The sequence below is a fragment of the Apiospora hydei genome (genome assembly GCF_038363865.1).
Source record: "Apiospora hydei strain CBS 114990 chromosome Unknown utg000008l_segment0_segment0, whole genome shotgun sequence".
NCBI classification, from domain to species: domain Eukaryota; kingdom Fungi; phylum Ascomycota; class Sordariomycetes; order Amphisphaeriales; family Apiosporaceae; genus Apiospora; species Apiospora hydei.
This window is the reverse complement of record NW_027117367.1, coordinates 1181876-1197369: the sequence shown is the minus strand read 5'-3', so window position 1 is coordinate 1197369 and position 15494 is coordinate 1181876. Positions and strand designations below refer to the sequence as shown.

At 55.3% G+C, this 15494-nt stretch overlaps 6 protein-coding genes across 6 annotated transcripts; 4 read left to right on the top strand and 2 right to left on the bottom strand.

Annotated features, from left to right (window-relative positions):
• Positions 1 to 391: 391 nt before the first annotated feature.
• Positions 392 to 2715, top strand: PG997_010961 (glycoside hydrolase; the record flags this gene model as incomplete). The annotated part of the gene is made up of 2 exons (XM_066815276.1): positions 392 to 706; positions 757 to 2715. The coding sequence occupies 2 exons, from the start codon at positions 392 to 394 to the stop codon at positions 2713 to 2715; spliced, it is 2274 nt and encodes a 757-aa protein (XP_066664566.1).
• Positions 2716 to 5737: 3022 nt separating this feature from the next.
• PG997_010960 (uncharacterized protein) lies at positions 5738 to 7175 on the top strand (the record flags this gene model as incomplete). The annotated part of the gene is made up of 3 exons (XM_066815275.1): positions 5738 to 6154; positions 6218 to 6752; positions 6826 to 7175. 3 exons carry the CDS (start codon positions 5738 to 5740, stop codon positions 7173 to 7175), a joined length of 1302 nt encoding a protein of 433 aa, XP_066664565.1.
• Positions 7176 to 8145: 970 nt separating this feature from the next.
• PG997_010959 (uncharacterized protein) lies at positions 8146 to 8535 on the top strand (the record flags this gene model as incomplete). Its single annotated transcript, XM_066815274.1, has 1 exon — positions 8146 to 8535. The coding sequence occupies one exon, from the start codon at positions 8146 to 8148 to the stop codon at positions 8533 to 8535; it is 390 nt and encodes a 129-aa protein (XP_066664564.1).
• A 654-nt stretch (positions 8536 to 9189) lies between these two features.
• Positions 9190 to 10113, bottom strand: PG997_010958 (uncharacterized protein; the record flags this gene model as incomplete). Its single annotated transcript, XM_066815273.1, has 1 exon — positions 9190 to 10113. The coding sequence occupies one exon, from the start codon at positions 10111 to 10113 to the stop codon at positions 9190 to 9192; it is 924 nt and encodes a 307-aa protein (XP_066664563.1).
• Positions 10114 to 10529: 416 nt separating this feature from the next.
• Positions 10530 to 10820, bottom strand: PG997_010957 (uncharacterized protein; the record flags this gene model as incomplete). Its single annotated transcript, XM_066815272.1, has 1 exon — positions 10530 to 10820. One exon carries the CDS (start codon positions 10818 to 10820, stop codon positions 10530 to 10532), a length of 291 nt encoding a protein of 96 aa, XP_066664562.1.
• A 931-nt stretch (positions 10821 to 11751) lies between these two features.
• On the top strand, positions 11752 to 13898 carry PG997_010956 (Pantothenate transporter liz1; the record flags this gene model as incomplete). The annotated part of the gene is made up of 10 exons (XM_066815271.1): positions 11752 to 11797; positions 11864 to 11923; positions 11996 to 12009; positions 12083 to 12119; positions 12180 to 12205; positions 12263 to 12336; positions 12404 to 12607; positions 12689 to 12984; positions 13084 to 13685; positions 13752 to 13898. The coding sequence occupies 10 exons, from the start codon at positions 11752 to 11754 to the stop codon at positions 13896 to 13898; spliced, it is 1506 nt and encodes a 501-aa protein (XP_066664561.1).
• Positions 13899 to 15494: the final 1596 nt, after the last annotated feature.

Sequence of the window (15494 nt, the reverse complement as noted above, 5' to 3'; positions counted from 1 at the left end):
AGTCAGCCAACCAACAGGCTGCCTGCCAGCCATGGAGCCATGGAGCCTAGGAAAACGCCGCATTTGACGTCATCACCGTTCGAGCCGTAGCCAGAGATTGTACGGGTATGTCGAGCAACCACATTGATGGGTAGTGGACAGGGAAACCTTTTTGCCATTATCTTCTTGAATTGCATTATATACTCGTCAATATATTTCCTAGCACTAATTGTGACAGCGAAACATCCGATCTACTATATCCAATGATACGCTAGACTTTGATATCTATACAGCACTGTCTTCTTGGCTTGCTCTACCGTTTCATCCCATCCATCCATCCATACCCCTGTCGCATTACCCCAATCAATAAGACGCCAAGTAAGGACTGAACTATTCGGAAGGTAGGTAGGCAATGCAGTTCCAGCAAGATGGCAAGACGCTGTTCTTGCGCGGCGTCAACCTCGCCGACGCCAAATTCCCGCCTGGTCGCCCGACCTACCTGAGGGAATCGCTCGACAACGCCGAGAGCTGCTCCTACATCGGCGCGCCACTCAGAATCGAAGACGCACCAGAGCACCTCACAAGGCTACGGTACCTGGGGTACAATGTCCTGCGCCTGCCCGTTCCTTGGGAAGCTCTCGAGCACGCGGGCCCCGGCAAATACGATGACGAGTACATTGAGTACGTGCGGCAGCTCGTCGAGATCTGCAACGAGCATGGCTTCCGGGTCATCATCAACCCCCATCAGGACCTCTGGTCGCGCCATTCCGGCGGCAGCGGCGCCCCCTCTGGACGCTGCACGCGTGCGGTCTGAATCCGGACAAGTTTGGCGAGACGCACGCCGCCATCCGTTACTGCGAGTGGCCCCTGGACGAGCCCGACCCGGCCAAGAAGGACCCGAAATCCATCCCGCCCATGATGTGGACCACGAACCACAACCGGCTCGTCTCGTGCACCGTGTTCGCCCTGTTCTTCGGTGGTCGCGACTTCGCGCCCCGCTGCACCATCAAGGCCGACGATGGCGCCGATGTCAACATCCAAGACTATCTGCAGAGCCACTACTACGCGGCCTACGCGCGACTGGCCGAGCGACTAGGCGACTTACCCTTTGGCTTCGACGGAATGAACGAGCCCGAGCCCGGGTACATCGGGTGGCAGGACCTGGATATCAACGAACGTGAGCATACGGCCAAGATCCACAGCAACCCGACGCCGATCCAGGCCATGCGGCTCGCCATGGGCCGGGAGCAGCGCGAGGTACACGAGTTCCGCTTGGGGCAGACTGGCCCCCACAAAACGGGTACCATGCACATCAAGCCGACGGAAGGGGCAAGCTGCTGGCTCAAGCAGGAGGACCCGCGCTGGCCGTTCCGCCGCGGCGAGTCCTGGCCTCTGGGAATGTGTGTGTGGGCCCTGCACGGCGTTTGGGATGTCGAGACGGGCGACCTGAAGCGGCCGGATTACTTCGCCAACTTGCCGCACACGTCGGAGGCCGCGACCAAAAAGGAGAACAGTGCGGACAGCGTCGAGTTTACGTTCGTCGAGTCGTACTGGCGCGAGTTCCACCGGCAGTGGACGGAGAGCGTGGTACGCGCGCACTCCTCCAAGACTGTTTCGTTTATGCAACCTTGCGTCTTCTCGCCCCTACCGGCCCCCTCGCCGCCGCAATCCGCGGGGTCGAACGCGCATCCGAACTCCCTGAACGACCAGACGGGCGAGAAACTTGATAAGAAGGAGCAAATGAGTCTTCTCGCGTACAGCCCGCACTTCTACGACGGCCTGACGGTGATGCGGCGACATTGGCACGAGAGCTGGAACGCCGACGTCGTTGGATTGATTAGAGGTCATTACAAGTTCAAGGCGTTCGGACTGCGGGTCGGCAAGGGCAAAGTGCGCAAGGTCATCTCGGACCAGATCGGGCGGCTTGCGCTCGATGGTCAAGAGCAGGGCGTACCTACCTTGATCGGAGAGACGGGGATCCCGTTCAATCTGGATGATGCGAAGGCTTATCGGCTTTCGCGGCCGGGTTCTGCTTCTTCTGCTACGTCGGGCGCTTCCATCACGTCAGGCGACAAGAACAAGAAGAGCAATGGGGAGCTGGACGGGAAGAAAGAAGAGGAAGAAGGGTCAGAAGATGGAGAATCAGGAGGCGGCGGAGGAGACTACACAGCCCACGTCAAGGCCATGGATGCGCTGGTGTCGGCGTGCGACGACCACCTCGTCAACTTCACGCTCTGGGCCTACTCGGCCGTCAACACGCACGAGTGGGGCGACGGCTGGAACGGCGAGGACCTGAGTCTGTACTGTGCCGAGACGGGGTCGTTCCCGAACCATCCTTACCTTAGCGGGGCCCGGGCGCCGGCGGCATGGTGCCGGCCCTTCATGCAGAGCCTTGTCCCTGCATCCGCGTCGTCGGCGAAGCTGGTGCGCATGGCGTTTGATCTCAAGACTTCGCGGTTCGAGGCCGAGGTCGATATTGTCGGAGGACAGCAGGACGGAGAGGCTGTCGCGAGCATCTACGTGCCGTGGCTGCACTATCGGCAGGGCAACGAGGCGGAGCAGCTGGCGCTGCAGGTCCAGGTCGCGGAGGGCGATGCGTGGGAGGTGCAGGGACAGGTGCTCACTTGGAGGATCCGCGGCGGTGGCGGTGGGAGAAAGAAGTTTGAGATGGAGAGGCAGGGAGGGGGTGTTGTCGCCGCGGGAGCTGGGCACGATTGTGGTGTGAGATGGGCATGAAACTGGCCTTCACATGTCTTTCTGCGTCCACGCAAAGTGATGCTCGGTGTTGTGCGCTGGCAGTGGCCGGATCATGGACAGGTTGCTGTCGCTTCCTAGGTTGGCGGTCTCGGTCGGACGTCCGCGGACTTTGAAGTTCGGTTCGGGGTCTCCCTCGTTAGATTTGGAATGTGTCACGATTTAGATACCCCCTTAGTTCACTCACTCATTTTAGAATATTACCTGAGATCATGATGTTCAATGCTACGTTAGAGTGAGTAGGATGTTCTTTTTGGATCGAATGATTAGTGTTAATGAATGTAATCAGAAAGCATTGATTGATACGCGATGCGACCGGCGTACGGTCCGTGGCGGATGATCCGCGACCGACCGAACAATTCCCCTCCAGTCACCTGATGCATCAGCATGCGCATGAGAAAAGGATCCTGGTCCAACACCCCGGGCGCCCGCGGACGGACGGGAAGTAGCAATCAATGTAGATGTCACATGCCCGGCCAGAAACAAAAATATATCTGTCTCATGTTCTCATATGTTGAACCAAAATAGATGCCTGGCGATGTGCTGCGACGATTGGTGTTGAGTGATGGCTGCAGTGGTTCAGCAGAGACGGAAGCTACGATACACGATTCACTTTCCGCTTCTAGCTTTCTGTCAGAACGATCTTCGAAGTTCGAAGTGCGGGTATTAGATACAACAGATTCATGTGCCTCGCACTTGCATAACTAGATGACTAGACGCTTGGCAGACTGGATACAATTCTCGGGTTCGCTCAGGAGGCGCAGTGAGAAAAAAACTGGAGTTGGGACGGACATGTTGCCGTGTTCTCGAAGTTGGGTATCGAATAAAGAAGCGGTTCGCTGCCAAGAGCCCTGGAGGTGGACCAGAAGGGAAACAAGGCAAGCTGGAGCTGCTCCTAGGGTCTTTCCTCATTTCCCTTTTGAATGAAACAACATGGATGCATTTGCAACTCGTCCAGTGCTTTCATGGCATTGGAAGATAGAGAAGCCAGCCCAACAGGATAAGAGTACCACCGCCTAACTATCGTGTTCCCGGGATTCTAGACATCGGCAATTATTTTGATCGATATTGCAAGCATCAGAAAGAACCAACCGGATGGTGTCGGTTTTCTCAGGTGGGGTGGGTGGATGGACCCCCTGTTGAGGCTGTTCGGGCGCACCACCAGGCTCCAGCAGCCTCTCTAGCGTGGGTTACGTGGTCCGCCGTTGTGGTAAGGTTCTGACCTACATGTCCGCCATTTTGCGCCATGTGCTTGTGCAACATTAAATCCTCCCGAGACTGCTGAGGAATTAATCACTGAATGCGGAAGTAAGCCTCGCGCCTGCTTTTAGCCAAGATCAATTCGGGAGCGTGTCAGAGATCCCGACAGCCACTCTGACTGTCAACGCACTTGCTGTCGTAATACTGTTGGCTGCTGCTAATCTTACTTGCTTTCAAATCCTTCTCCTGCTGACGGACGACATCGTACTACAGCCTGTCAATTCAGTTGGTCACACAGCGAAACTCTGCCCAGGCGCTGAGCTGTGCTTTCTCTCTTTCCGCGGGTGGCCGCGGTTGCATACCGGGCAAATTTGCTGCTGGAACGCAAACAATCGAACCGAACCTCTCTTTGCAGCTGGTCTCGTGCGTTCCTGCCCCCTTAGGCCTTGGAGAGTGCTAGCGGCGCATCGCATCGCTAATGGTGGGCCCATTTTCAGATAGCGCCCAGTCTATCAACTCGGCAGCGGAGTAGGGGCGGTCTCGAAAGTACGTGTAGATGCCGGTACAATACCCGTACCGACAGGATTTTCGACTTGGCATGCACAGTCCATGCAACCGCACAACGGCAAACTTTTCCGGGCGAGGAGTCTGGCGTCCAGACCACAATGCCATGCTTAATCTCCATCCTTTCAATGGGCGTGTTTTGTAGGGCACGTATGTACCGTACCTACTGTATGGACATGAGATGAAACCTACCTAACAGCCAGCGTACCCCTGACTGGCTGGCCGCGACTGTCTGGCTTGCTTACCGCTCTGCAGTGGCACATTGGAAGGGGAATCATACCAGTCGGGCCGCACGACAGCCAACGACGACACCAGCGTTACCAACGCTTGCCTTTTTAGGGTAGAATGTTCGCGCGGAGCCAGCTCGGTACAGATCTCAGTCAGGCCATGCTGGAGAATGAGAGAAAACGGAGACTGAAGTCCTCAAAAAGTCCGGTGGACGGGCAAAGATAGAACCCGCACCGGCGCCTACACAATAGCTCGATGCCAGCGCTGCCTCCGAGGTACGAGGTCTGGCATGCGATGGATGGCCAACCATCTAGCAGTGTACCCATCGAGAAGTTCGATCAATATCAGGGTATCCATGCCATCTGGTGTTCTTCCCCCACAAGAAGGAAGAATCGTGTCCGCGGAAGAGGTGTGTACCCACCACCACCACGCCAGCAGAACTCTGCGCACCTGACGTCAAGACCGGCAATTACACACAGTGACACCTCCAACGGCACCACCATCTAGTGAGCCAGAACTGCCAAAACAGCAGCAAGCGCGTCCCCAGCACAGTATTCAGGCATAGCTGCCCAGAGCATACCACAGGCTCCGCGATACTCTTGGCGGCCCACGTCGGTCAGCCGGTTATCCGACGCCCCATCCACTGGCCAGCCCAGTATGGAGGCATCATGTAGCAAAGCATGTCGCAGCTCACTGCCACCGCGGAGACCGAGCGATGGCCCATACCCAGGATGCCGGATCTCTCAAAATCTGGGGCTTTCCCTCCGTCTTTGCATGGTCTTTTGTGGCTTTCCATCTCCAATTGCCTTTTCGAGTGAGATCCTTTTCCGTTAACGCCCTTCCACCATCCAGATAGACTTTGAGTCTGTCTCGCGCCTCTTTCCCTGATTGCGTATCCCGAACTGTCTAGATCGACCCCGGGACAGAAACGACCATTGCCTGGATCCTGCGACCACAGAACTCTCTTTTAGGGGCCCCTTTCCCGAACTGCTTCCAACCAGCAACCGTGACCATGGGTGTTGGAGGTCTTGCCGAACCCGTCGTAGTGGTGTCTCTACTTGCGGGTGGTGTCATCGTGAACCGCAATACGAACTACAAGCTCTTCGCCAAGCGCGGCGAGATCCCTTGGAAGGAGAAGGGCGACGATGACGAGGTACGATCTTCGAGGACATCCTCATCCGACGAGACCGCCGTCGAGGACGACGGCCCCTACTCGCCCATGATGACAGACAACTTGCTCGAGGATGGCTATCTCACATCATCGGCGGCATCGGAGCCAGTATGGAGGAGGAGAGAGGTTGGGTTCTGGAAGTTCCGAGGGAGCGTGGTGTCGCCCAACACACGAGTGTTCAAGGATAGCTTCCTGAGCCGGCTATTAATCAAGTTTCCTTTCCTCTGTGAGGTCTGGTATTGGGCACTCATTTACTGGGTAAGCCATCCGCATCGATCCCCCATGCGACATGCACAAGAGATACTAACGGTGTTCACCTAGGTTTATCAACTCGGGCGTGCTGTCTCGGCGTTAACTCTCGTCGAGGGTACCGTGAACGTCGCCCGCCGCCACGGCCTGCAGGTCGTCCACCTTGAGCAGAAGTTGGGCCTCTTCCTCGAGCCGGCGATCCAGAAGATGTTCCTGCCGCACACGACTCTGATGCCGTGGATAAACCGCCTCTACTCCTTCATACACATCCCGGCCACCATCTTCTTCCTCGTTTCTCTGTATTACTACTGTATTGTGCGCAACCGCACGCACGAGCGTCAGGACGGTAAGGACGTCGGACAGAGCGCGGGCTCCCCTGCCGGCGCGCCCCCTTTCCAAGCTCGCCGCCGCACCATGGCCATGTGCAATCTCATCGCCTTTTTCATCTTCACGCTCTGGCCCTGCATGCCGCCTCGCCTGCTGAGCGACCCGAATGCGCAAGGTGCCGATGCGACGGAAGGCCGAACCTACGGCTTTGTAGACACTGTTCACGGTGCCGACGGTGATGCTAGCTATTGGACGCAAAACAAGTTCTGTAACCAATATGGTAAGACCATTCTCGTCGTCGTCCGACGAACCCCAATTTTCTGGACCCCTAAACTAATCTAATCCCCGAATAGCTGCCATGCCCTCACTCCACTTTGGCTACTCCCTCATGATCGGTATGACTGTGGCCACGCTACCCCTGAACGCACGCCACCGCCAGACCCGCCCGGTCACCATTTCGAATATGCGATTCCACCTGCCGTCGACGCCGCGCCTGCTGTGCCTGCTCTTCGGCTTCTTCTACCCCTTTATTATCCTCGTCGCCATCGTCTCGACCGCCAACCACTTCATCCCCGATGCTGTGGCCGGCGCGGCCGTCTGCGGCATTGCGTGGAAGGGCAACAAGTTCATGCTGAACCTGCTCCCGCTCGAGGACTACTTCTTGTGGTGTGTCCGCATCAATAAGCCGCGGTCAGCATCTTAGAACAGGATAATGAAGAGATGGCTTTGGGCACGGCCCTGCCCTTTAGGAGTAATATTTAATATTCTTGCTTAGAGTTTGGCGTATACCTACACTGTAACTGACGTTTGAGGTGGGCCTTTGATTCCCCATCCTTTTGGGGAAAGAGCCTGGCATGATTTGCCTGGCGTTTTGGGGGGCGTTGCATCGTCATTCTTCACGACCATATCTTGGGAGCATTGCTCTTTGGAGTTTTAGAGAGCTCACCATAGAATCATATCTGTATAATGGCGACAATGGCATTAACCTTCTTTCTTAAACTGCTTGCTTGCTCTTGCTTTCTTGGCTGTCATCCATGGGATTTGATGCTCTCTTATATTTGGTGCGGCGGACGCAGCAAGCAATGGTTGAACACCATTTCGGTGCAAGCTCTCTCGTCTAGTGAAGAGCTAGTCCAATACGAGAAATAGGCATTGTTCACGTTCTGGAAACACTTTCATGGATGGCCATACTGCTGCAGTCTCACCCGGGCCTGCTCACCGCGACCACAACAAGGCACGACAAATATCAGGAGGACATTGCAACAAGACGATGGCAACGAACATTGTAGCTATTCATCACCAAGATATTACTGGTGGCCGGAAAGATTGCCCCTTTATCTCCGCTTGTTAGCCCTGACTAGGCGATGATCACGGTGGGGCTTCAGCAACAAGTCGAGCCAATCAACCCAACGCCGTGCCAAGCTACGTCATGCTAACTTGCTGGTGCCCTTGTGGCATCTCCTACGTCATCGCCGATATCTTGCAGGATGTCTTGTTTCGGTCACATAAAGCTGCTGGATAGTCACCCACGTTTCTTGGCATCCTATCTTACACTCATCCTAACATCTCAACTTCTCAAACACTAAGACATCCTCTTATACCTCACCTCACTCTCATCCTAAGAAAAGGCCAACACACAAATCTACACACACACACACACACACACCGCCAAAATGTCCAAGATCATAGACGACGTCAAGTCCGGCCTCAAGGGCATCCGCGGCGCGGGCGACGCGATCCGCGGCTCGGCCATGGAGGCCACGGACCAGGCCTTCGACAACGACAACAACCACCCGCAGACGCAGCTGGCGCAGGCCAAGAACCGCAGCATCACGGAGAAGGGGAAGCAGGACATTGCGGGGACGGACCACATGGTCGCGCGGCACGAGCAGAAGCATGGGAAGCACACGGCTGGGGCGGCGGCGGGGGCGACGGAACCTGTGACTACGGGGACTGCGGCGGGGACGGGAACGGGCGTTGGGGGTGCTACGGAGATGGGCACGGGGGTTGGGGGAACTACGGAGACGGGAACAACGACTGGTGTGAACTCGCGGGTGGTTTGAGAGGGGAAGGTCCATTCAAGGAGTCGGCAGGGAGTGGGCCAAGTCGATTCAAGATTACCTAGGTTTTACGGTGATAATGCTGGCTATGGGCATTGAGACGAGCTTATGACATGACGTATGATACATACCCAAATATGAACGGGAATAACATCTATATCCAACATCCAACATACCCGAATGTGATTCACTGGTACTGTCGATGTGTTTTCTAACTACAAGCATATCCTTGAAAGAATTAAATTGTCTACTTGTATGTTCTCAACCATCTGAGTGAAATCTGGGGGAGTCTGTACAGCATGCGTCACTTTTTGTTCTTTAACTTTTCGACTCATACCAGCGCAGGCCAGCAGAAGCAAGTGACTCAAAACCGAGCAAACCCAACACATATCGACTCAAAAGAAGGTATTATCCCTTCGATCTTACTAACGTTCCATAGGTCCACGAGACGATGATACTCGGGAGGGCAGGTTGATGAGGCACTTCTGTAGTAATGATTGAATGTTGATATATTGGAATCATCTGGTCCCTGTCTAGCCACTGTATGACTGAGCACTGTGGAAAAACAACCCCTAGCGACGTTTTCGCAGGATTAACACGTCTGTACAACTAAAGGTTCCCAACAAACGGCCTTGGAGGCAAGCCCTTCAAGTGACATCATGACCATGGCATATGCTCCTGGGAGTAGGCCAGATAATATTCTATCGGCCGCTCCTGCTTAAGTAGAAAGTACCTGTATCTATCCCGCAAGTCAAAGGCCATATCCCAGAGGACCCACTGCTCTAAGGAGTCCCACCACCAGCCCTCCAGCTTGCGACGCAGGCTGTTCCAGAAAGGCAACACCCAGATTGGATACGAGACTGTCAGGGGAACCGCGAGAAACAGGCTGGCCAGTCGTTCCGTGGGATTGTACACCCAATTTCGACTCGCATCCTCGTCGACCTTGGCGACGTAAAGGCAGAACAGGTCCCCCGATCTCGGTAGGTAGGGCCGGTGGCGACCGGCGCGGAACTCGGCCAGCATGAACTGCGATTCTTGCGTCTCTTCAGGTGAATGTCCACTCACCGGCTTCGGGCCACTCGGGGGTGAAGGCAAAATGAATGGCTGCTGCCGCCGGAAAACAAGCCAAACCGCCCAGCGATAGAGGGGCCAGGACTCCACATCGGGGAAAAGAGGAGTGAGAAAGTCGATGGCATAACACCAATACTCGACGATCCATCGCAGCTGCACATGACGGTGGCGGCCGCCGCAGCGGCCCGACTCTGGGTCTTCCTTGTCGCTTTGGCCGAGCGTCTCGGCTTGTACGACAAGGGCTTTCGATTGACGCAGCAAGGGGCGAGCAAACAGTCCGGGCAACGAATGCAGGGTTAGGTATAGGAGGAGCCTGTACCGAATGGGGTGGTGTGCGGGGAGGGAAGGGGTCTGGATGGCGGCGAAGAAAAGGGCCAGGACGAAGAAGTGGAAGCGGAATATGCCGAGGAGCGACACGCAAAGCAGCACGTACGCCAATCCCTCGTATACCACTTGTCGGATGGCCAGAGCAGCCCTGGACCGGAAGATTTGGTGAGATCGAAGAGCCATGATGTTGGGGCAGTCATTAATGCTGTTCGGCATTAGGGTACTGCGGTAGACGGTAAAAATTAGGTCATGGAATGAGGTGGGATATGATCTAAAAAGGAGGAGAGTGAGCGACCCTAAGTGAGTTGGGCCTTTTCGGTGAACACACTCGAATAGGATGACGCGTGTTGAATTCAGAAGATCGATCGGACTGGAGATTGTTGCGACAGTCAAAAGAACCAATTGATTTAATGGTGCTCTTTTGGCCTCGACCTCGACGCCTACCAGAAGTCGCCATTGGGTTTGCGCCAACGCTGATTGGCGCCACTACAGGCGCTCATTAGTAAGTAACAACAATCCAACCGAGATGTCGCCAGTCGAGATAATATTATAAAATGCTCCGCGACTGCCTGGTCAAGGTGTCGATGCCATCGCTTCTGTCAGATATCGAAGAGTTGCCTAGGCTCTGCGCCGGCGACGTCTTCCCCACCGTCGGGCTGTCCGGTGCTGTCGCCAGCTGCTGCAGAGATGGGCGATCGGAGGAGTCTCGCGGCAACTCCACTGCCGGCGTCGCGTCCTTCTCGAACTTCTTCTCGCTCAGGAGCTCCGAGGCCGGTTGCTGCGCCGGTGGTGCTTGGCCTGGTGTCGTGGGTATGATAGGGGCTTTCTGCGGCGGCCTGAGTATCTGCCACGACGCGTGGAATGTGTCCTGGGGAGACATGGCCACTCATCTCGGGTAGCTGGTCTCAGAGTGAGTGAATCGATTCTTCATCCAGGAGAGGCAAACACTCCACATACGACAGATAGATTATGCCAATTGGACGCCCGAGAGTAAATAGGCGAATTCCTTGCATATGGTGACGAAACGTGTGTCAATCAGAAGGGTTAGTGAGTACCACAAGAATAGGTCGTGGAATATTGATAGACATCTTCTTCAACCGATGTAGTAGTACCTGTAATAGACCTAAACATTTTGCGTCTACTCCATTCCATTTCGCAGTACATTCGTGTATCCTTTGATAATGTGGATTACGGAACTTGCCGGTGCTTGTCCCCTAATAGCGCCCATCACTATTGCTAGCTCCCTTGCCCCCTCAACGTCAGCCCGCCACAAGCAACCAGCCTGGATCTCACACCGCGAAGACGTGCATCAACTTCTGGGAGAGGTGCATGGCATCAGGGACCATTTCATTTGAAGAAATTTAGTTATCAGATCAAAGCGACCTGGAGACACGTGGTGCGGATATCGGAGTTGAGCACGAGGCCCCGACCAAATCCTGACAAGCGTCGCCAACCCCACCGCCGACGACACATTACGCGAACTCCAGGGTCCACTGCCAAGCCGGTTTAGCACCGGTCGCGATGCCCTTTGGGTATAGCCAAAAGGGTATCTGGGGAGGCCAGGCCTATCTGATCGTATGTTATCTAATCAATCAAATCTTTTCTTCATGCTAGACCCTTGGCATCAACCCTTGGAGGGGGGTCGCCATGGTTCCTGTCCAAGATTTCGTTACCGGGTCGGGGGCCAAGACAGGCGATCGGCGCAGCATGCGGGCAGAGAACAAAAGGGCGGCTGCTCCCTTCGGATCACGATGTATCCTTGATCATTGATCTTTCTGCTTCTTCGGTTCGTTTTCTTTGGGTAACGGAAGCACAAGCGCCATGTCCAACGAAGAGAAGGTCGCAGCCGCACCGGGCGCGACAGTCGGTATGTGACCCGGTTCACCCTCGAAGACTGGGAAATCAATTGCTGACCGAGTTCGTACTGTGACAGCTCTCGATAGAGTCGCTTCTGTCAAGAGCAAAGAGGAGACCAAGCTGGTCCGGAAGTTGGGTACGTCACGTCTGCCTCCTCCCCCATACGATGGCATCGGATCACCCGATCAATTGTGCTAACGATTGACAGACTTCTACATCTTGGTATTGCCCCTGCCCATCTCATTCCGTGTTAATCGAAGTGCAGTGCGGTAACTGACACGGGGATGACATCTAGACCTACGCTTGCTTCAGTTACTTCTTCAACTACCTGGGTAAGCAATCACCGAGTCCCAGCCGAATACTAGTGCGCAGCTGACCCAGTTATCGAACAGACCGAGCAGCATTCGCCAATGCCTATGTACGATCACCGCTTCCATCACCCCCACGATCCCCAAACTGACAATGGTGGTCTCAGGTCGCTGGACTGAAGGAGTCGCTGAGCCTCACCGGAGCGGACTACAATATCCTCCTGTCACTGGCAACCGCTGGGTGAGTCGATCGTCCCACAATCCGTTCGTCAACCCCGACTGACCTAGCCGCATCCTTTCGTGTACAGACTCCTGGTCGGCCAGATCCCCAATAGCATCATCATCCAGAAGGTCCCGCCGCGCATCTGGTTCCCCTCCATGGTGCTCCTCTGGGCGGGCCTCACCATGGCCAGCGCCGGCTGCAAGACCTACGGGCAACTTTGCGCCGTGCGATTCCTCATGGGCTTCGCCGAGGCGAGTACCTATGCCGGCAACATCTACGTCATGGGATCGTGGTAGTATGTACTCACCCGACTCATTGTTCTCGACTTCGTTTGATGTGCGACACTGACATCTCTCTCTCCCTGATGTAGCAAAACCAGCGAGATCGCCAAGCGGACCGCCATGTTCACCGTCTCTGGGCAGGTGGGCGTCATGTTCGCCGGAGCCATGATGGCCGCCATCTATACGACCATGGATGGACACAGCGGTCTGGCCGGCTGGCAGTGGGTGTTCCTGATCGACGGCATCATTACCTGCCCGATCGCGCTGTTCGGGTTCCTTTACTTTCCTGATCTTCCGGAGACGACGCGCGCGCCGTACCTGAACCAGATGGAACGTAACCTGGCGCTTGAACGACTGCCGCCGAAGAGCGAAGATGGACATAACAGTAAGTGAAGATTGTCCTCGGACTCTAGCATTGGCAGTCGGAGATGAAGCCCGTACCCATGCCACGGCACGTTGATGACAATGGCTAACCTCGATGTAGTCCAAGTATGGAGCCTCACCAAGCGCGTCCTCGGCCAGCCCACGATCTACATCTGCTGCGTCTTCTCGCTGCTGAGCGCGGCGCTGCAGGCGATCCCAACGCAGAACCTGATGCTGCTGTACCTCAAGAACCAGCAAAAGGCGCGCCACTATACGCAGGCGCAGGTCAACACGCTGCCGCTCGGAGTGCAGGCCCTGGGCATCGTCGCCGAACTGGGCGCCGCCTTCGTCATCGATCGCTTCCCGCGGCACCGCGTCTTCGTGGGCCTGACCCTGTGCGCGCTCCAGGCCATCAGCGCGATCGTGTTGCTCATCCCGACGATGACGCTCGCGGGCCATTTCGCCGCATTCTATCTGGCGGCTACGGCGTACAGCATCAACCCGCTGCTCTACGGCTGGATCAACGTCATCGTGGCTCGCGGCGGCGACGACGCGGCGCGGTCGGTGGTGATCGCGTCCATGGTCGCGAGCGGCTTCTTGCTCTGGACCTTTTGGGGAGTGGTGCTGTACCCGGCCGACGACGCGCCTTATTGGCGGAATGGGTACATTGCGCTGCTGTGCATTATTGTGGCATTAGCATGCTGGCTGTTCGTTGTCAGATGGGTAAGTCCGACCTCATGATTCCAATTGTTTGTGTCCCTTCTGTGTTGTAACTAACAATGGCTCTAGCTCGATGGATACACTGCTAGGAAGTACGGTACGGCGGAGGAGCCTATGGTCTCTGGGGACATGCCCAAGGTCCAACAGGTGAGAGGACCGGCGGACGAGGAGAACAGGGATGATAAGCAGGCCAGCAGTGATGCGAAAGCGATTTGATTAGAGCTGGTAGCATTGTTTGGGGCCTGCTAAGGAGGAGTAACCTGCTCCTGTATGGGCCAATAGCTTCTGTGGACTTAATCCAACAGCGCATGCGAGGTCTGGCTTTGTTGCATTTCGAGGCTCGCTGTCTCGTGTCTCAGGGGAAAGTTGACGTGAAGCTCTAGCTCTACACCTAGCATACCACCAACACTGTGTCATCCAGCGTCGAATACGACGGTCGCTTCAGAGGGCGCTTCTTCCGCCCTTTCTACAGGCACGGATTCGATAGCCTAGCTCTAGGTGCACTCACGAGAGAGCGTCTATTGGGAGGCTGGGTTGAGTGAAGTTTGGGCAGGCCATTGATTGAATTGTCACTTCTTTCCAAACAGGCCTAATGCCGGTCTGAAACGCCACTTCTCGCACGCGCATCGCATTACCAACTCCGACATTCATCAGCCACACAATACGATGCGGAAAACCATTAGAACAGATCAGTAGTATGCAGCAGATATGCCTGGAGAAGCAAACCGAACTCGAGTTACGAAGCTACTGAATTATCCTTTGGATGCGCACCCGATTGGTCTTTTGGGCGAAGTTGCGATGGACTGTTGTTTGTTTGGAGGGGGTGCGCTGCAGTAAGTGGGGTTGTTGGGGCGACATTTGGGGCCTCTTCAGAAGGGCTGTTCAGTGCTCACTGCCCTACCGATTTGCCAAGCCTCAATAAACTGATCTTCACCGGACCAAACAATCTGAACTCACCCCAACTTCTCGACGACAAGACACGTCTGATATTCCTTCCCGCCGACGAACAAATCCGCCCCCGGAGCTTGGCCTCAATGCTGGACTTATCGATTGCTCATGGCTCAAGACAAATCGCCATTTGAAACTCGCAGGGTAGTAGATGTGGTGGGGGGAACGTGGGCCGACCTTGGTTTGGCTCGAAAACGTCTGGTGTCATCGCGACCCCGTCCCCGTCCCTATTTCCAGACGCTCCTCAAACACTAGCCGCCATGGGGCCCAAGTCGGTTGATCAGCAACCAGCAGATCCGGGACGAACGCGATCGCCATACATCTATCTGTCATATAGCTCAGATGACCGACATACATATCATCGACGGTCAAGTATATGCCTGTCAGCCTGTGATGTGCAGATACATCCCCAGTCAAAGAAGCAAAAGAGGGCCTCTCATTGAAAAAGAGAGGGCCGCATTTCCCTCGAGCAGCATCCCATGCTGAGAACTAGTTGGCAGGGGTTTCAAACGACGACGACGGGAGAGCCTCCACCACACACCACGACACCTGTTGGGCAGCGCCTCCCCGTTCATTCATTCATTCATGCTTAAGGCATGGCGAACTCTTGTCCCCTTCTTCATATTATTTCATTTACTCCAGACTACCTAGCAAGATAAGCTTATGTGTTCCGATACCTATGAATCTGATCTGCCATTTTGTCTGATTCAGACCCGACTTCATCAACCTTTTCGTCGTCGCCTCTTCCCATCCCACTGCTGTCGCTCTTTTAGCTGAAGGCTACACGTCCCCAGACGAAGGAATCATGTGTTGATCGAACCAACCCATCGCAAATAACATCGGCCAAAGTTCAGAGAGACGACC